At 45.6% G+C, this 19,718-nt stretch overlaps 2 protein-coding genes, 1 long non-coding RNA gene and 1 other non-coding gene across 6 annotated transcripts; 2 read left to right on the forward strand and 2 right to left on the reverse strand.

Moving 5' to 3' along the window:
- Positions 1 to 52: 52 nt before the first annotated feature.
- On the reverse strand, positions 53 to 1,976 carry LOC117843453 (uncharacterized). The gene is made up of 4 exons (XR_004637745.2): positions 1,738 to 1,976; positions 762 to 1,623; positions 559 to 663; positions 53 to 463 (listed from the first exon to the last, which is right to left on the reverse strand). It is a non-coding gene; the product is annotated as an uncharacterized lncRNA (long non-coding RNA).
- On the forward strand, positions 1,573 to 6,400 carry LOC117843451 (U-box domain-containing protein 33). Of its 3 annotated transcripts, none has more exons than XM_034724033.2 (10): positions 1,573 to 1,729; positions 1,824 to 1,982; positions 2,281 to 2,402; positions 2,981 to 3,075; positions 3,214 to 3,291; positions 3,395 to 3,512; positions 3,620 to 3,682; positions 3,982 to 4,134; positions 4,822 to 5,154; positions 5,411 to 6,400. In XM_034724033.2, exons 2-10 carry the CDS (start codon positions 1,841 to 1,843, stop codon positions 6,122 to 6,124), a joined length of 1,818 nt encoding a protein of 605 aa, XP_034579924.1. In that variant the 5' UTR covers positions 1,573 to 1,729; positions 1,824 to 1,840; the 3' UTR covers positions 6,125 to 6,400. The 3 variants fall into 3 exon arrangements, with proteins under 3 accessions (XP_034579924.1, XP_034579925.1, XP_034579926.1); XM_034724034.2 differs by having other exon boundaries at positions 1,574 to 1,729; positions 3,994 to 4,134; XM_034724035.2 differs by lacking the exons at positions 1,573 to 1,729; positions 2,981 to 3,075 and having other exon boundaries at positions 1,970 to 1,982.
- A 596-nt stretch (positions 6,401 to 6,996) lies between these two features.
- On the forward strand, positions 6,997 to 19,547 carry LOC117844136 (uncharacterized). The gene is made up of 19 exons (XM_072291810.1): positions 6,997 to 7,218; positions 7,417 to 7,585; positions 7,725 to 7,861; positions 8,490 to 8,534; positions 8,855 to 8,908; positions 9,019 to 9,123; positions 9,205 to 9,414; positions 9,509 to 9,594; positions 9,723 to 10,624; positions 11,017 to 11,071; positions 11,517 to 11,580; positions 14,765 to 14,975; positions 15,089 to 15,320; positions 16,245 to 16,324; positions 16,561 to 16,714; positions 16,807 to 16,885; positions 17,245 to 17,329; positions 17,685 to 17,731; positions 19,146 to 19,547. The coding sequence occupies exons 1-19, from the start codon at positions 7,012 to 7,014 to the stop codon at positions 19,302 to 19,304; spliced, it is 3,081 nt and encodes a 1,026-aa protein (XP_072147911.1). The 5' UTR covers positions 6,997 to 7,011; the 3' UTR covers positions 19,305 to 19,547.
- On the reverse strand, positions 11,815 to 11,934 carry LOC117846699 (U5 spliceosomal RNA). Its single transcript, XR_004638425.1, has one exon. It is a non-coding gene; the product is annotated as a U5 spliceosomal RNA (small nuclear RNA).
- Positions 19,548 to 19,718: the final 171 nt, after the last annotated feature.

A 19,718-nucleotide genomic window follows, 5' to 3' on the forward strand; every position in this document is an offset into this window, starting at 1 on the left:
ATCCCTGTTCTGAGTTAATGGCAAACTGGCCATGCATACTGCTTGAGTGAATATTAAATATATGTGGGAGGGACCTTTCTGATAAATGGTAAATGGAAGCAAAATGACTGTCTGATTGAACTATCAACTTCAAAATGTCTGGTTTCAAAAACAAAGTGTCAACTTCTAATGCAGTAAATGTGGGCATATTAGGACTTAGACATTCCGAATATATCTACCGTCGTGTCACATTGAGACATTCCGAATAAATCTGTCGTAGCACATTGATATACTATTTGATCTGAAAGTTTGGGAAAAAAAAGAGAAGTGTCAAAAGTAGTACCTGAGGTAATTAGCCATGAAGTCGTAATGACCTTCCATCAGTAATGTCCACTTTTTGATGGCAGAACGTCATCGAGGTAGACAAAAAAAGATCTTCGTTTGAAAGGCGTGTCCAGTGCCCAGGTTTGTCAAAGTCCCACCCCTGTGCAAATCACAGGAAATTCAGAAAGGCACGGTGTCACAGTCTCAGACGACTGACCAAAGCTGCCAGTAGCAATCTGCTTAGAAGAAACTTACAAAAAGGAATTGCGCGTGACGAAAGCAACTGGGATGGATCCTCTGAAGCCAGCAATCAGGAACTATTTGTGGTGCCTTGCATTTGGAATCGAATCGTTTGTCTATCTGATCGAAAATTCAACATGAATTATTTCAAGAATTATCTTTTTCCAACGTATCAGGACCACACATGCTCATGTGCAGTATCTTCTGGAACTGTGTACCTGTTCAACGCCATGACCGTGAGTAACTCCCATGGAGCTTCCAATGCACAGAAGTTTCGGCCACAATCTTCACGTCGCCCAGCTCGAAGAATGATACCGGTATATGCTTTACAGTCTGTTAAAAAATCTGAAAGAGATGTCCTGACGTGGATTGCTGTATTGACAGCTTTGAGTGCAAGAATGCTATGAAAGGCACTGCTGGAGAAAGAACAAGGTCCAAATGTCCAATCGTCATTCACTGGTGCACCAGAATTCAAAGTTCTCATACCAGATAGACATATCCTGGACATTTCTTCTGCAGCTTGAAAGCAGCCACTTCGATGCTGTGAAAGCATGGTTGCCTTGCCGGCCAGGGAGATGCGATTTAACTGTAATAATCGCCATCTAATGGGACGACTTCATCGCGAAGCATCAAAAGTCAGTCGCCGAGGACAGGCACGTACTGCAGCTTCTTGGATTGGTGTAGAAATTTTGTGCACAACTAATGGGCTGTACTGAAAAACACCACGCTAGCTTCCAACCGATTTTCCATAGATGAAGAAAAACGTTTTCCTTATTGCAAATCATAGGAACGATGATGGAACTACTCCAAAGAATTGGTTAGTGAAACAGCATACCACAAACCATTAGGAGTGAGGTTTTCTTTCTTTTTCTTTTTTTTTTGCAATTTGAGTTGGCTACTGAAAATGTTTCCTAATTGAAGCAAGACTTTTCTAATCCAATTATATACTTGGGGCCCGTAGCCAGATACTGACCTGACGTGCTCGATGATGCTGTACCCAGTAGACCACCATAAGTAGACCAAATCCAAAGGCCACGCTTCCAGCCTCTCGTTATTTAGCTCTCTCTGAACTGGCGATTCCTAGGAATAATAAGGCACAAAAGGGACGAGGGCGACGCTGATACCAATACCAATACCAACACCAACACCATGCGGTTGATGTAAAGTGGAGCAACACGAAAAAAAGGTAATTACCTCACTTTCCCCTGTTCAGGCCATGCTCCTGCTGAAGCAGATGGAAAAAGGCAGAATCTTAGCTTGATTCCTGATGGTACATGTAGGGAGCAAGCTAGGAAAGATGGATGAGGAAGAGGTTCATATAGCGGTCGGGAAGAACTCAAGAAAGGAGAAAGCTAACATACTATGGGCTGCTGCGAATTTCCCGAGGGCCACCATAGTTCTTGTCCACGTTCACTGGCCCTCAAAGTGGATGCCCTTCAGTAAGATTCTTATAATCCTTCAGGCAAATCCTTTCCATTCTTTGTGCCACAATTCATTAATTCGGTGTTTTTTTATCTTCTATCCTGTTGAATATAAAGTAATATGACCATCCATCCCAATGCTAGAAAGGATTAAAAACTACCAATAGATAGGAGAAGATGATTTCTCCCAAAACTCCCAACCTTATATATGCACAAGGATTGCATAATTATGGCCATAGGCATTAACAGCGCGCACACGCTATTCTTACTATCATGAGCTGCACCTTATTGTTTCTTTCCTATCCTCCAACTGTAGTGGGTGGTAAAGTGCTATACAAGTTTGCTGACGAAAAGGAGAAGGAGATGCACAGAGGCAGAGAAACGAAAGCTATGGTCAACATGTTATCACAGTACAAAAATCTGTGTGGTACAAGAAAGGTAACGCTACATTATTCTTATATTCAAGTTCAGATTCATAGAAGTAAGATTATAGCTGTTCTTTTTTTGAGTTTATTTGGAAATACATTCTACTCTGATACTTAAACTCTTGGTTCTTTTGCTATGGGACCTTATAATTTCTCCAAGCTGAGTTAGTGTGCTAAACTGCTATAGTCCTAGTGGGTGTGGGTGTGGGTGTTTGGGTCTGTGTACGACTCCTTCTACTATTAGTACGATGATATGCAGTTCTCCTGCGTGTTCGAGAAAAAAAAGTGTGGTAAACTGCTAATAGTAGTACGTATTCATGTCTGTCGCCCTCCTTCCTACAAGGGAAAATAAAATGAGCTACACTTTAAAACCAAGACGTTTCTCTTTGATACACTATTTGAAATTTTGAACACCATCTGCAATTGTAAACAAACTTAGTATAGCAGTACCATAAAAGTGAATATTTTATTTAATCTACACTAATAATTAAGCAAGCAAGTCATGTGGAGCAAGGGATCAAATTAATATCGCAATAGGCAGATATTTATTTCTCAGGGAACATGCTTTGAAACAAGTATGTGTTCCTGCAGGTTAGCGCACATTACCTTACACATGATGACACTGTTGCCGGTGTTGTGAACCTGGTAAAGCAGCTCAAAATTAAGAGAATCGTCATTGGTTCAAGGTCAGAACTGAATCTGCACATCAAACAATTCAATGAAAAATATAATATCTCTTCACATATGCTGCTCTTTCTACAATCTGTACAATATTAAACTAATGTTCTATCTTAGCATGAAAAACTAAAAACCAAGTTGTACAGGAACATGTCAAGGAAAGTGACACTTCGCCAATGCTGTCAGGTTTGGGTGGTGCTCAATGGCAAACACATCTCCACCAGGTATACTTGAGATCTACTAAGTTAATGACAGATATGGCCTACTTTTATTAGCTCTGGATCACATTTGGAAATGACTTGATGGATACAATTTTTCTAAATCCAGCAATGATCACCTGGAGCACAGTGGAAATATTGGATATGGAGGGAGCTCAGATATTTTAGCATCTATACATGAGCTAGGTGAGGAATCTGATGGCTACATGACACCACCAAGTGACCTCGTAAGTAATTTCCAGTGAAGAATAGACATTTTCGACCAATAAGTCTATGCCCATAGTTCAAAGTCAGTCCTGATTTCTGTTGTACTATCATATTTGATTTATTTCAGGCAGAAGAAATCTTGGATGAGGAGTCGTTGATTGAAACGGATGATTCTGATCAATTAGCAACGGTATACTTTCCAACAGTTATGCTTTTACAGTATCTTCTAGGATATGTGCATTGAAATCTCTTCTTAACTTCTTTGATATGTGCATTCAAATCTCTTTTTTTAGAAATAAATGACATATTTTTTTGAAACGAGAAAATAATAAATGACATATAAGTTCACTGTCTACTTAAATATGTTTAGGAGGCCTTAATTTATGTCCACCAATATATGTTTATTAGCTGAAGTAGTACTAAACCACCATATTAATAGATTTCTGAAGGCAGCAGTTTGTGTAGGTACAGTACATTGATTTCTTACAGCCTGATGTGCAGGAAGATGAAACATTGACTGAACAAGGCACAGAGGAATCAATTGCTTCCGAAGAGATCGAAAGCATTGCTGAAGAGGATGCTGACCAATCTGATGAGATACAGAGTTTCAGGAATATAACTGAAAAGACAGCAAAAATCATGGTAAGAATTAAACGGCGCAACCCTCCTCAGATTCCACTACTGTTAACAGAGCCAGAGATGCCTTAGGCCCTGTTTGGATACAAACTTCTAAAATTTAGTAGTGTACTAACCCTCAAATTGCTAGTCCTAAAGTTTAGTACAGGGCTGTTTGGATGGACTACTAATCTTTAGGACCTCAAAGGGAAAATGTCATTTTTACCCCCCAATTATTCCTCTAAACTACCTCTGCACTGTTCACGTCATTAATGCATGCAAGGGTAATAGGGGTAAAGGGGAACTTGGGACCACTTTTAGGAGAAATAGAATCCATTAGTACCCCTTGGCCCTCCTAATTAAAATGGCCCTCCTAAAGTTTAGGAGTGCACCTTTAAGATCCATATTTGGATGCACAAGTCCTAAAAGTGTCTTAAAAGTGGATTCCTAATCTTTAGGAGGGTGTATCCAAACAGGGCTTTAGTTAACCTTAGGGTTTCAACTTGCAATAATGATTCTTTGTTTTTAAAAAAGGCACTAATGAAAGTAATATCAGGAGACACATTCAGAGAACTAGAAATCATATGGTAATAAAATGTCACACGACAGCATTAAAGTATTGAATTTCTTTAGTGCTGACGATAAACGGAAAAGAAATAACCTTGGTGCATCATATAAGTATGGTATTCAGCACCTCTTTTTTCTTTTGGTCAGGAGGAAATAGACAGACTCCAAAAGAAACTGAAAGAGCTGCAAGGAGAGGGCCATAATCATGGTGTGAGGAGCTTGTCACCCAGACAAATGGCTGCTTCACTGAAGCGGAAGAGCTTATCAGAACCTAAATACCCAGAGCTGCAAATCCCAGAGAACATTGAAGAATTCTCGATGTCGCAGATTGCAAAAGCAACGGATAACTTCCACTCAAGAAATTTCATAGGAGAAGGAGGTTATGGCCCTGTTTACAAAGGAAATTTTGGTGGCACGCCAGTGGCCATCAAGATGCTGAAGCCTCATGGTAGACAAGGTTTCCCAGAGTATCAGCAGGAGGTAAATGATTCTATCTGGTCTTCCCTTTAACTGTATGCCAAAAAAGTTATTATAATTGCACAGAGCATATCCTAGCACACCGCGAGGCATTCTAACTCAGATGCAATTGCACTGCAACAATTAACAATAAGAAGCAAAGTTAAACACCTTACTACTGAAGACACCTTCTTGAATACCCCAGACAAGGAAATGCATAGCAAATGGCATACCATAACTGGAGGAAGTTAACATTTGTGTTGGGAATTCCAATCCTCAGGTGGTGGTGCTGAGCAAGTTGGAGCACCCGCACATCGTGAGGCTGATGGGCGTGTGCCCGGAGTCTTGCGGCCTCGTGTACGAGCACCTCCCCAACGGCACCCTCCTGGACAGGCTCTCCAAGGGCCTCCTGTGGAAGGACCGCGTCCGGATCCTCGCCGAGCAGCGGTCGGCGCTGGCGTACCTCCACTCCCGGCGTCCCCACGCCATCATCCACGCCGACCTGAAGCTGACCAACATCCTCCTGGACGCCGGCAACGCGAGCCGGCTGGGGGACTTCGGGACGGCGCGGGCGGTGCACGTGAAGCCGCTGGAGGAGGAGACCATCGGCCGGCGCACGAACCCGATGGGCACGACGGGGTACATGGACCCCGTCTTCTTCATGACCGGCGAGCTCACCACGGAGTCGGACGTGTACGCGTTCGGAGTGGTGATCCTGCAGCTGCTCACGGGCCTCCTGGACCTCAACGTCGCGGAGCAGGCGCGCGAGGCGGTGAAGATGGACGCCGTGCACAGCGTGCTGGACGCGTCCGCGGGGGCATGGCCGGAGGTGCAGGCCGAGCGGCTGCTCAAGCTGGCGCTCAGGTGCTGCAGCCTGGAGAGGAAGCGGCGGCCGGCGATCACGTCCGACGCCGAGTGGAGGCCGCTCGACATCCTACGGGCAATGGCAAGGCCAGCTAGTAAATCCTGGAAATGGAATTCCCATGGAAGCTGAACTTACCGTAGTATTTATGTACAGTATCCACATGCCATCAAAACAGTAGTATAGTATCAGTAGCTAGTCATTCAACAGTAGTGTTATCTAGTCATTCTCTTGAGATTAGACAAGCATATCCAAGCATAAATGTGCATTAGAATGTAAATATTTAGGAGTACGGTAGAAGCAAGAGATGGGAGTGTGAACAGAAGATACAAACGCTAGATGCAGTTGCAATTGGTTAACCAAGATAATGGTGCAGGTGCACGGTGATTTTTTTGGAATGTGCACCAACGTAACGTCTCTTCAGGATCACTTCCAGTTCCAGGCTGCAGCATGCAGAAATTGACAACATTCGGTAACCTCAAATTCTCAATTCAACTTCAGTGATCATAGTATGAAATCGACAAACATTTGATCATCACATTCAATGTCCAGTCACAACATGAATTTACAATCTCTCAATCCAACATTCAGGAAAGCTGATTCTGACAGCCACCATGCATTGTACGCTCCCACGTCTGCAGCCCGGTTTGGGATGGAAGTCCATGTGACAGATGGCAACGATTTCGTAGTTGGCACGCAGCTGAAATCGAGTTCTCGTAGAACTATCATTCAAGAATCGCAACCAAATAGACCAGCAGATTACGCCGCGAGAAATTCAGCTCCTTTACCTCATTTTTCGCTGCACATAGAAATCTGAACAAGCACCGGACGGGACTGAGGTGCGGCACCCGGCGGCGAAGTAGACGGCATCCAGCTAGGCGCGGCACCCAGCAACGGCGGCGCGGTGGACGGCTGCGAGCGAGGCGTGGCACCCGCCCGGCGGCGTCGCCCAGCGAACCAGCAGCGTCCGCGAGCTGCGGAGAGCATGGGCTCGTTCATGGGCCGCAAGGTGATGACTGATGCGAGCCCGTCGATCGGATGACCATTGGGCCCGGCACGGTCCCGAGCGCGCGTTCCTTTTTCTTTCTCCTCCGCTGCCTTCCATTTTCCTTGTCCGCTCCACTCTCGGCCTCCCTTTCCTAGCGGCGAGCCGGCGACGACAGGTCGAGCGGCCGCCCTTGGCCAGTTCTTCGTCGGGCGCTTCGCCGGTGACGAGCATCCGACAGGTATGCCCGCCTATTCCCTTCCCTTCCGTCCCTGCTGTGCGAAATCGAACACGCAAAACCCTAATGTTTGCTGTTTGTATTCGGATCTGACCATGTATTTGCCCGCTAAACCTCGATCCTTCGCAAAAATTATCGGGTGTGCATGTGTACGCCCATGTCCGATACTGAGTCCGCCCCTGATCGCTCCCCTACTTGCAGTTGGAGATGAATGCATCTAGAAAATCCAGTCATGTCACCACCAAGGACAATGCAGAAACAGCGAGGGACATCATCTCCACGTCCAGCCAAATCCAATCCATGAAGGTCCCGGACGCCGTCGCTGCGATTGCTCAGGCTGCTGCAAAGGCAAATGGTGAGACTGAAAAATGTATGTCCTGTCAAAAGCAGGTATTCTATTCAATTGCGATATTGGCTGCCGCAATAGGTGGCGTTGCTGGATAAGGAGAAGAAATCTCATCATCAACAAATAAACCTGTATGCCATCTTTGTTTCTTTAAACCTCGCAGATCTTCCAGGGTGGCCGTTGTTCTCACCTCCGAAGGTGCAGTTGGACAAGTGTACCAAGTGTTCAAGAGAATTCTGTTCTTCAATCAACTTTCGGCGGCATACACGTGTTCATCGCCGAACCCTGAAAGTAGACAAGGTCTGTGATTTGTCCTTTTGTCTTTTCCCGCCAATTCTGTGCCAACTTACCATAGTTAGATAAATGAGGGAAACGTAAGAGAACTGCAGATCTTTTGAATTAAATATGAAGATAGGGCTCAAGCCTGTGACCTCAACTATCGCACCCAACTGCTTCACCATAGTCCGTACTCCGTAACGTACTTTTTGCCACTGTATTTAGATAATGTAGTTCTGAATGTCATTAATAGAATTGCATGCTTCCTATTTCCATATGTGTATGGTCATTTTAGCATAAGTCATTTAATTGTGAGTCGGAAGAATGCACTCTGGATAACTTGCTAGTTTCCCGAGTCCAAATTCCCGTCGTATTCATTCCTTTTCTGGTGGTGTTGAAATGCTGGCTGAGTCACCTATTATTTTCCCAGAAAGTATGCAATTTGTTGTTGCTGCCACACCAGATATTAAGTGTTAATCTTTTCCCAAGTTAGACAAGTTTAAATATCACAGGGGTGTACAACTATTATCAATGGCACAGAAGTGTTTGTTGTCATAATGAACTTCATTTATATTGCATATACGTTTTTCCCCTATGAAGCTGCTCCTCCATCTCATTGCCATATTGACATGACATTGTTTATGCTCTGCAGGATTTTCCCAAGAATAGAGACCATCTCGCCGCATTCTGGAATAAAGTAAGTTATCTGCAATACATTGCTTCTTCCTTTGCCAATTTCCTAAATTTATTCTAAGCTTGATCGTGTATTACTTGATACATACTAACTGCCTCACAGGTTATATACTTGTTATTGACTTTTTAAAGGAGACAATATGCTCTGTTTCCTTTGTAACTTTTCATGTAAAAAGATAAGATATGGCCAGCAACTTTCAGTACAGTTTTTGTTCGTGTCAACTTGAATCATGAAGTATATCTAGATTAGTTCATTGGCTTGTTTATTCAAGTGACTCCCTTTATAGATTGCAATTTTTTCTCATAACTTTTTTGTTCCTTTAGCTGACTGTGGATGATGCCAGCACAATTTTGTCTTTGTCCGATGTTGTTGTGGAGGTAACTATCATACTATCAGATTGTTCGTTTCGTTTTTCCAGATAACATGCGATGCATATTTGGACCAGTTTCCTTTCAAAACAGTAACTGGGAATATAAATTATTTTCAGGGTGTCACTGGTTCATCAATTTTAACAGCACTATCATCATGGATGTGTAAGCCAGGGTACGCCTCGTTGCCAATGGCATATGCAAGAGCTGGCAGTGAGCTTCTGGTATGATATTTGAACTTCTTTTTCCTGATCTACAGTGCAGATTTGGATTTTGTAATGTTAAGTTCTTTTTGGTCTCTACAGGATTTGATTCAAACAAAGGTTTCAATGCAGCTGCCTGTATCATCGAATGAACTATTTAGTGTTCTCGATGAAGCAAGTGAGAAAACATTTCTTTGCACAAACACGGCTGCTTGTATACAAAAGTTTTTGTTTGATGGAGAGGCAGACAAAATTGCAACTGAGTTGAAAAATGTTGTTGCATGCGCTAGTTACATGCTCGAACAAAAGCTGGTAAGATAATGCCTATTGCGCAAAAGGGAATTTGCATTTACCCTTTAGGTATAAATTCGATCAATTTATTTTGTGACTACAAATCAAACAACAGGTTGAAGCATGGTGTGCTGAGAAGGCTGCTGAAGCATTAAGATGCCAGAAGTTGCTGGTGGAGGAAGAGGAAGCTGCTCAGAAAAGGTTATTGACTTACACTCTAAGCGCACTATAATTCAAATATCTGGCTAAGTTATTTCTTGTATAAATACAACATCATATAATTCTATCTTGATTTGGAATTTATTTTTATGTTCTACTATAACTTGAAGGCAAGCCGAACTGATGGAAAGGAAGCGGATGAAGAAACTTAGGCAGAAAGAACAGAGGTTAAAAGACCTCAAGGACCATGATGTGGCAATTCAGTTACCCAAAATCATGGATGACGCAACATGTTCTCCTGGCATTCAAAGTTTCAAGGCTATTTCAGATCCAGACCTTCATGAGCAAGAAGGGTCACAATATATTCAATTTCCACCACCAGTTACTTCAGAAACTGACAATGGTTTTAATGCGAACCTATTGGTAGAAGATGTCAGCTGTGATTCAGGGCCTGTAATGGATAAAGGTGCTGTGTTACGGCCACAAGTTATTTCAAGGCATCATTTAGGAAGAACAGAGAAGCTTGCTGAAAATAGCATTATATCTGGTTCCGCAGTTGCTTCAAAGCAACTTGCTTTAGCGAGGTCTTCAAATTACAGGGATCCAAATGTCTGTTCCTCGCCAAATAGAAACAAAACTTGGGCACGGAAAGTGCAAGCTGAGATTGAGAAACAGTGTCCAAAACATGGGTTAGATGTAGATGATGAACACAACATGGCTCCTAGCAAAAACTCTCGTGTGCTAATAGGATCTATAAGTGTTGCGATTGAAGATGGTAGTGAACACTTGAAGGACTTCCGTTCCAAGGATGACCCAGTCACTCCCAGCACAAAGACTGTGAAACATGCATCAGTCAAGATGATGCGACCGGTTACGCATGTGGAAAACAAAAATGAAGGTATTCCTCATAGTGATGGAAATAGTGTGCCAGCTGAAGAGAAGCATTCTTGCTTCAGTGGTATCACAGATGAAAAGAGTTATTCAACCTGCCGCAGTGCAGATTTGGCAGAGGGTGAACATTTACGACGAACTGTATTTTCCAGTAAAGAAGCTACAGCCTTCCTTTCTCAAAGTAAACATCTTACTGCTGTTATATTCACATGCCCTTCAAGCTTGGCTAACCAATAAGTTTTCCTAACTTTTCTTAACCAAGTAGTTTTCAGTGTGTTATTAGTTCTTACCCTTTTTCATTCTTAGAAAAAGCATGCTCGACTTGAAAATTGCATTAAGTATTTTTGTATCATGAGTAAACTGTACTGGAAACCATCTATATATTCTACTATGTAGAGGAGGGAAAGAAAAGAAGTGCACAAATTTACTTGTGAGTAGGCATACCGTTCTTTTTTTTTTGTATGTTTATTTGCCTTAGAGTATAAATAATTTTTTTATATCTTCTGAATAAGGAAAGTTTATTGTGATTCTTCCTTATTTAGCTCAGTACTGAAGCGTGGTTGTATTTTGCAGGGTGGAAAGAAGCAATTGCAGCTGATCATGTGAAACTTGTTTTGTGTCATGACAAGTGAGGAATGGCAGGGTGAAGAAAGTTTTGTCAAGGTCTAGCTGAGTTGTCGTTGGATCCTACAGCCCTACAGGGAAGGCCCTGCTTACCCAGCAGGGCGCTATGAAAGTTTCAGGGTCAAATTTGTTTCGCTTGGATGATTGTGAAATGGCTAGTGCAGTTTGCAGCTGTGTTGACATGGTCGGTGAAGCAGAGGGTCCCAGTTTTAGAAGGGGATAGCCGGATAGGTCTTGTGCGCGATTGGTTTTTGGTAAAGATGGAACGTGATTGAAATATATGCTTTGATCATGCTAGTTACTCTCCTTTTGTATTCATCAGAGTGCGCTAAACAATGTCGAATACGTGCGGTCTGCACCTTGCCTCGATTCTGTGTTTTTCTTTGGAACGAATTAGTGAGATTTGGCTCTATCCAATGAATATGGCCCTGCTGTTTGCATGCGCACAGATCTAATGGCCCTGCTTTGGAACGAATTAGTGAGATTTTAGCGTTGCTGCACTGGGACGAGTTAGTGAGATCTGTCTATGGTCCTGTTGTCTGCTTGCCAATTACAGAAGCACGGATCCATATGGCCCTGGCACCTGGCTGTTTGCTGAGAACAGATAAGAGTAAAGAAATACAAAATTAGATAGTACTCAAAATACTTTCTGGATTGTAGGTAGTAACATTGAGATTGCACATGTAATAATTTACTTTCGTTGGATTGTTTCCCTTTTGATGATAAATTTTCCGTTGGATTGCTGGGGCCCTCCCAAAATGGGAGAGCGCCCTCCAAAAATAGGCGTATGCTGCTATTTGCGGCGCGCACACGGTATTCTTTAGTAAAAGGCGAAAGAATAGTTCGCTCTGTGCGCACCGCGCAGCTGCGTGCTTCCGCTCGGTAGCAATGCCCCCGTTCTTATAGCGGCGTCTGCCTTGGTTCCTGCTTGCCTCGGCGAGGTGGGATTAAGCAACCAACAAACGAACGCAGAGCGCACCACCTGCTCATGTTCCCCATTCCCGTGCACAGGTTGGGCCTGAAGGCCCATTTACTTGCTTGTGCAGCCCGTGTACATCAATTTTGACACTAGGATAATCTCAGGCCTATGTGGGCTAGTTTCGTGTTTTATTGCAGGCTGCGTAATAAGCAGGTGTTTGGCATGGCTCCACTCCAAAACTCCAGCAACTCCACCAAGGAATCCAGCCAAACACCTCAACTCCAAAACTCCATGGAACTGTAGTGCAAATGGAATTGGAGTTTTGGCTGCTCCAAAACAACCTCTTTTGAACCTCCTCGTGGAGTTGGTGGGTAATTACCCACCAATGCCACTTGTTACAAAAAAAACATTTCGTTATGTTCCTCCCGAGTTCCCACTCGTGAATATTTCCCCACCCCCGTCACCTGTCGCCGTCGCCTCCCCGCCGCCCGTTGCTGCCCCGCCTGCCGCCTCCCTGCCGCCCGCCGCCCGTCGCCGCCTCGCTGTGCTGCCCGTCGCCGCCCCGCCCCCGTCGTCGTGCCGCCCGTCGCCCGTGGCCGCCCGTCGCCGCCCCGCCCCCGTCGCCTGTCGCCGCCCCGCTGCCGTTGCCCGCCCCCGTCGCCTGTCGCCCCTCGCCGTGCCTCCCCGCCGCCCATGGCCGCCCCACACCCGTCGCCCGTCGCCCCGCCGCCCGTCGCCGCCCAGACCTGCAGCCCAAGCCCCGCCGCGGAGCTTGACGTGGACGGCACCGAGCCGAACGTGGCAGGAGAAGAAGATGGGATAGAAAGGATGACAAGTGGGGCCTGAATTGGGGGCAACAATGGCAATTCACACTGAAATCGATCTTTTTTGGAGTTGAAAGCACCCATCTAGCCAAACACCCCATTTTTGTTCTGGAGTTCTAGAGTGGAGCTGGCTCCACCTGGAGTTCTGGAGTGGAGCAGCTCTGCTCGGAGTTGGAGCCATGCCAAACAGGATCATATAGCTTGTTGGTTTTGTTCTTTCTCTTTTTTTTTTTCTTTTTTGCAAAATCCTATCATGCTGTTATAAACTTATTATGGACTTATGTAGGCTATCGTACAGTAATACATATGAGCACGTGAATTCTCCCGATCGCCAAAGAGTTTAAAAAAAAGAGCGTTTGATTTTGCAATGTTCAAGATGCAGCGTGGAATCTGCTCCCGTTGAAGACTGGTTTTCGAATTTTCGAGCGTGTTTGCGATGCGCAAATCTCACTTGAATCCTCGCGGTAATTCATAGGTGCACGACAGAACACCTAACACGATGGAATTGATGAGCGGTAGCTATGCACCAATGCATACGCGACCTGTGAGTGTCTGCACACACCATTCCATCCATGCCGTGTTTGCTCACCTACTTCAGATGGTGCCGCACGACTCAGCGTGCATCACCCTTTCATTTTTCCTCCCCTTTTCCTGCTTCTTTCTAGAAGATCTTTGTTTCTTCTCCGAAATGGTCCGCCGCCTCTAGAAGCGTATCGGCCACCTCCTCTCCGGGTCCTCCCCCGTCCCGGACCGGGCCGAAATAGCGCGCACACGCACACAGCGGCAGATCCTCCTCCCCCAAGAGAATTTTTGATATTTGACCCTCAATACGCGCGTCTTATCGGATTTACATCCAATTCGTATGTCTTTCGATATTTGACATTCCACACACGAATTATTTTGATTCAAAGATGTCTCTTCATTTTTCTCAATTTTCATCTTTTCTTTTTTCTTTTCTCTCGTTAGCCTTAGTGAATGGATGATAATGCCCCTACCCCTTATCCTTTTCTCTCACATGCGTCTCTTGTTCCTCTCGGTGATGGAAAAACTTGCCGCCGCCATTGGCTTGGAGCCTCGGAGGTCTCCTTGCCGCAGCCAAGCAACAACAAGTACATAGCACCCGTCCTCCGCCTACTGCCCCGCAGCTTGCTGCATTCTGACGACACCGCCACTTGCGAGCCTGCGCGTGGTGGCGCGCGGTGCAAGCTGGATGGCAGGCGTCTGTGGAGCGGGCAAGGCAGGTGGAGGGCGGAGGCGTCATGGGCCATGCAGGCATGCAGCGCAGGTGGGTGGAGGTGGCCATGGGCCGTGTAGCGTAGGCGGTGGACCGAGGCAGCTGTGTCAGGGACGAGCCATGAAGGCCAGCGAGCCAATTTCAGGCGCTGTGCACCACCGCAAGGAATCCCGTGCAAATCCAGCCAAAGAATCTCGTCCCTTCCCTCGTTCTATTTCATCTTTCTCCAGTTTCATTCCATAGTTGAGATTCGTGCACCATCGCAAGGAACCCCGTGCAAATCCAGCCAAAGAATCTCGTCCCTTCCCTCGTTCTATTTCATCTTTCTCCAGTTTCATTCCATAGTTGAGATTCTCTGGTTCTATGGGTGAGCTCCATGATTGAATTTGTGAAGTTGGGGAAGAACTTCCATGGGAAGAAGAACCAGTGAAAACGTATTCTTGCTTTTACGTTTTTCCCCCTGCTTTTACGTTTTTGGCTCCTGCAAAGCGTTAAGAACAGGGGTACTATTGTCCGTTCAAGGCCTAACGAGAGAAAACAAAAGGAAAAGATGGAAATTGAGAAAAAAGGAAGAGAAACCTGAATCGAAACAATTCACGCGTAGTGTGTCAGATATCAGTATCGAAAGCAACGCGAATTGGATGTTAAATTCATCGCGCGTATTAAGTGTCAAATGTCGAAATTTCTCCTCCCCCAGAAAGCCACAGACCAGTTGAGTAGTTGACTGATTTGCTGGCGGGCAGGCCGGCAGGCAGGCCGGCAGACCCTTGGCATTGCAGAGCGCCAGAGCGAGAGAGAGGGGGAAGACGGGGGAAGATGATGACGTCGTGGCTGCTGAGCCGCCGGGGCCCTTCCGGCTTCTCCTGGAGCTCCACCGCCGACCAGGTCACCGAGGGCATCTCCGCCGCCGGCCTCACCGCCGTCGTCACCGGTCCGTACCTTCATCCCCGAACCCCTCTCTCTTCCTCCTCCGACACCACTCCCGTCCGAAACCTCCCCGCCGTTCCTCTCTACTAACCCGACCCGAACCCCCGTCGTCGTCAGGGGCGTCCAGCGGCATCGGCGCGGAGACGGCGCGGACGCTGGCGCTGCGCGGGGCCCACGTCGTCATGGCCGTCAGGAGCGTCCCCGCCGCCCAGGCCGTCAGGGACCGCGTCCTCGCCGAGGCGCCCGGGGCCAGGCTCGACGTCATGGAGCTCGACCTCTCGTCCACGGCCTCCGTCCGCGCCTTCGCGTCCGAATTCGTCTCCAGGGGGCTCCCCCTCAACATCCTCGTGTACGTGTACTGCTCTGTTGCTATTGTTGCCTGCTCCCCAATTTGCTTCCCATGCTACCAACCGCACCTGCCTTCAGGATCAGTACGAGAGCGACCTGGGATGAGTCCTACTGATAAATCAGTACTTCAATCAGGGAAAACTACCTACTACGTAGGAGCAGTTGATATAATTAATGCATATTACTGCTACTACCACATCAGCCAATATATTCAGTCAATCTATTCAATTCTGGATCTCTCCTAGTACCACACCACTAGAACGACAGTTATTACTTTTACTTTTAGAACAATATCTTATAATACACAATCTGTAACTCGACAATGGGAGAAAAAGCTTATGAGTTGCTACACAACTTTTAGCCAACATGTATTGATGAATGACGACCCAGTTTGTCCTTGCTCTATTCATCAGTCCTCTCTTGCTTAATTAAGTATTGTACCTTAGGCTCTAAGCGTCTATTTTCCTGTGCATTTTTCTTCATTGCTTTGAGCAAATACTGTATACAAAGATATCTAGTTATTCATGCTTGGATAATCTTTCACATTTCCTTGGGATGTGGTAGAAATGGATGCCTTTGTTGAGTTGGAGTGGTTCGTGTGATGTGTTATATGCCTGAAAGCTATCAAGTCACTCTTTGCTTGCAAGTTGCAACTCTGATTGGCTGTCCATCACAGGAAACAGGAGGAGGGACGTGTTAATTGTATACTTGTTTGTTTTAGCTAGCAGTTATTTAATATTGTTCTTGGGTTTGAGATTTTTTAACAATAGATTGTCTAGGGCGCCTTCTTATGCCTGTTGTAACAATCTGACTCGGTATATTTATAAGTCTGCTATTTCGGTACTGGTTCTCTTGCATGTTTGTTCAGAGTATTGCCTCAATATCTCTTGGCATTTAATTGATTACTTGGCACTTTTGCTGGCAGCAACAATGCAGGAGTAATGGCAATACCTTTTGCACTTTCAAAGGACGGAATTGAGATGCAGTTTGCAACTAACCATGTTGGTATGCATTCCATAAATCTGCTTGGTTAACCTGCTGTGTGTTTATGCATGTTTACTACTTTGAATCGTATACATTTTTTTTGCTGGTGGATCATATACATTTGCATGTACAAGTACTCTACTTCAACAACATGCTGCAATTTTCTATCTCAATTGACAATCAAAATGTTTTTTATTCACCATGTTGTTTAGAGACACCAGTCTACTAAAGTGCAGTTCTAATTTCATAATCTTCAGGTCATTTCCTGCTGACACACCTTCTGTTGGATACTATGAAGAAGACCTCCCATGAATCAAATGTGGAAGGAAGAATTGTCAACGTTTCATCAGAGGGGCACAGATTTACATATGGGGAAGGCATCCGCTTTGATAAGATTAATGATGAATCAGTGTATGTCATTCTTGTCAAGTTGTTACGTTATACAGTCTGTCTACTCCATTTCAAGGCAAATCTAGTAACTTGTTCAAGCTTGTCTTGTGCAGGTATAGCAGCATTGGAGCATATGGGCAGTCAAAGCTTGCAAACATCTTGCACGCTAATGAACTTGCCAGGCGATTCAAGGTATGTCTTGCTCTCTTGCTCTGCCTAACACATGACCATTTTCTTGATTTTTTAGTGTATGTTTTGTACATTTGTATGCATTCCAACATGGATACCTATGCTTGCCAACATCAGTTGCATTGTTTTCCTAAGATGTTTGCATCTGAATTTGGAATTTGTAACTTTTTGGACATCTTGAGTGAGTCCATTCATTGCTAATCTTGGTGTAACAAATTGAAGGAACAATCATCATCCAATCACAAGTAATGTGTCAGATTTCTGCTGATTATGTTCTCTTTACAGCTGTCATTCATTTTCCGATTTATTAGGATGTTCAACTATTTTTCAGCCCAACTATGATACAATATTTTGTCTAACAGGAAGAGGATGTCAACATAACTGCAAATTCTCTTCATCCTGGCTCCATTGTCACGAATCTTCTTCGCTATCACAGTATCCTAGATGGTAAGTATAATTATCATTTTTTTTGTCACATCATTTTGTTCCCCTGGTCCCATAAACTAAAAGGGGAAAAATATTTGGCTGGTTAAAAAGTAACTTACTGGATTATGTCAGTTGATGCTTCTTATTTATATGAGCAAACCATTGCAATTAGGAGGGGATAAAAGGAACATTGAAGGTTAGATCGACACGCATAACAGAGACAAAAATTGAAACAAGTTAAATGATCAGGAATTGAGAAACCGAATGATGTTTGCTACTTGATTGCAGTAATGCATGGCCTGATGAGTTGGAATTTATTCCCTTTTGAAACTCTAGCCATGCTTCACTGATTGCATTGAATTTCTGCTGTGTGCAGTTCTCCATCGGACTCTTGGGAAATTGGTGCTGAAAAATGCTCAGCAGGTAATTTTTCTTAATGTGCTTATAATCTTCAGAGTATTTTTGGATGTTATATATCTCTAGGCGGTTGCCTCGTGAGACTTGTACATGGCATTTTTCTAATTTACTGTTTGATGGTAGTGGTAGTATTGGGATGTTCTAGAATATTCCATGTAGAACTCTCAGGGTGTGTTTGGTTTTGGGGTTCAACTAGGTTGGGATGGGTTCGACCCACATGGACCCGCGTTTGGTTGAAAAGCGAAGTGGGCTGGGTCCATTCCTGAGGGGAATCAGATGCGGGTCAAATGCATCCGCCCAAAACAAGCGGACGCACTCGACCTAGATGGATGCCGTTGCTCATCCGTTCGCGCGTGCAAGCCTGTAGGCGAGTGGGAGAGGTCGGGGCCGGGGGAGCTCCTCGTGGCGCGCGGCGGTGGAGGGTTGGGTGGCTTCAGGGTGGCCGACGAGGAGCCGCGGGCTGGGCAGTGCATGGCGGCGGAGGGCTGGGCGGCACAAAGGAGGGTAGCGGCTGGTGCGGGGAAGAGGGAGGAGCGGTGGGTGATGCTGGGAGAGATGGAGCGGCCGGGGAGGCGGGGACGATGGCGTGGTGGAGAGAGGGAGGGGCCGTCGGTGGCGCGGGGAGAGAGGGAGGGGCCGTTGGGGGGCGCGGGGAGAGAGGCAGCGGCCAGGGAGGCGGGGACGACGGCGTGGTGGAGAGAGGGAGGGGCAGCCGGTCGGCGTGGGGAGAGAGGGAGCGGCCGAGGAGGCGGGGATGACGGCGTGGTGGAGAGAGGGAGGGGCCGCTGGGTGGCGCAGAGAGGCGGGGATGGTGGGGAGAAGATAAGGATGGTTAAAAATATTATAGAGGATGACATGTGGGACCCACGTACAACTGCTGCAAACAGTTTTACAATGGCATCCAATGGATCCCCGTCAACCCTTTCAACCAAATACGAGATGGGTTGGACCCATCCCTCTCAACCAAACACACGAGATGGGTTGAACCCAACCCAAAAAACCCATTCCATTTGATTCCAAAACCAAACACATGCTTACATTGCATATGGCACCACTGGCATACCGTTATGTTAATGTGGACAGGACACAAACATATCTGAAGTAGTGGTTCCATATTGTAATCTTACGGTGCCATCACAATGCCTCAAGTTGCTGTGGTACTCATAGGGGGAAAAAATCTTCATTTGTGTTGGAAAAGGCAGTTGGCCCTTTTGGATATTAGGTCATTCTTGTTCTCTTAGCTTACACTTGACCAGGCCGTGCAACTTAACAGTCTACTGTACTACTCTCCTAGTCTTTACTAAAGTTTTTTTTTATCATGTAATCGTCTTCTGGTGGCTACACGTTGCTGCCTAAATGAGTGGCTGATATACTATTTGCGGATCTGATTGATTTCATGATTTGTATGGAACTTAAACAGGGGGCGGCAACCACATGCTATGTGGCCCTCCATCCACAGGTGAAGGGCGTGTCCGGGAAGTACTTCTGCGACAGCAACCTGTATGAGCCGAGCGAGAAAGCCAAGGACATGGCGCTGGCCAAGAGGCTCTGGGATTTCAGCATCGAGCTTATCACCTAGCTAGCTGATGCATCGTCACCGGGCTTCCCCTTGTTGTGGGACATGGACACAATGTAAAGAACTAAATGGCACCTCCCTTTACGGTTGGTGAATTCCACGACTACGTATCCTTGACTCTGGTGGATGCATTGTAAATTCCTTGACGGAATGGTAAATTCCATTGGCCAGCATGGAGCTCGGTGTGGATCAGCAAACATGTACTCTGTTTTATCACACGCTCAACATTTGGTTGGTTGCCTTTCATTGCTTCCAATGGTTCGAGATGCATACTAGCAGAATATCCTATTGTGTTTGACTTTGTAAGATGAGATTCCTATTGTGTTTTTGTCTCTGGTGGAAGGGATCCTGACCTAGAAGACGATAACCAGTAGTTGGGCCCACGTGGCAGTGACCCACCCGGGACTGTACGGACAG

The sequence above is a fragment of the Setaria viridis genome, chromosome 2 (genome assembly GCF_005286985.2).
Source record: "Setaria viridis chromosome 2, Setaria_viridis_v4.0, whole genome shotgun sequence".
NCBI classification, from domain to species: Eukaryota; Viridiplantae; Streptophyta; class Magnoliopsida; order Poales; family Poaceae; genus Setaria; species Setaria viridis.

Coding starts and splice junctions, on each gene's coding strand:
- LOC117844136 (XM_072291810.1), top strand. CDS start 7,012: ATGCGAGCCCGTCGATCGGATGACCATTGGGCCCGGCACGGTCCCGAG. Junction 7,586..7,724: donor AAATGGTGAGACTGAAAAAT/GTATGTCCTGTC, acceptor TAAACCTCGCAG/ATCTTCCAGGGTGGCCGTTG. Junction 11,581..14,764: donor TGCTGCACTGGGACGAGTTA/GTGAGATCTGTC, acceptor CCAGTTGAGTAG/TTGACTGATTTGCTGGCGGG.
- LOC117843451 (XM_034724033.2), top strand. CDS start 1,841: ATGGATGAGGAAGAGGTTCATATAGCGGTCGGGAAGAACTCAAGAAAG. Junction 3,076..3,213: donor AGAATCGTCATTGGTTCAAG/GTCAGAACTGAA, acceptor CAAGTTGTACAG/GAACATGTCAAGGAAAGTGA. Junction 3,292..3,394: donor GGCAAACACATCTCCACCAG/GTATACTTGAGA, acceptor TTCTAAATCCAG/CAATGATCACCTGGAGCACA.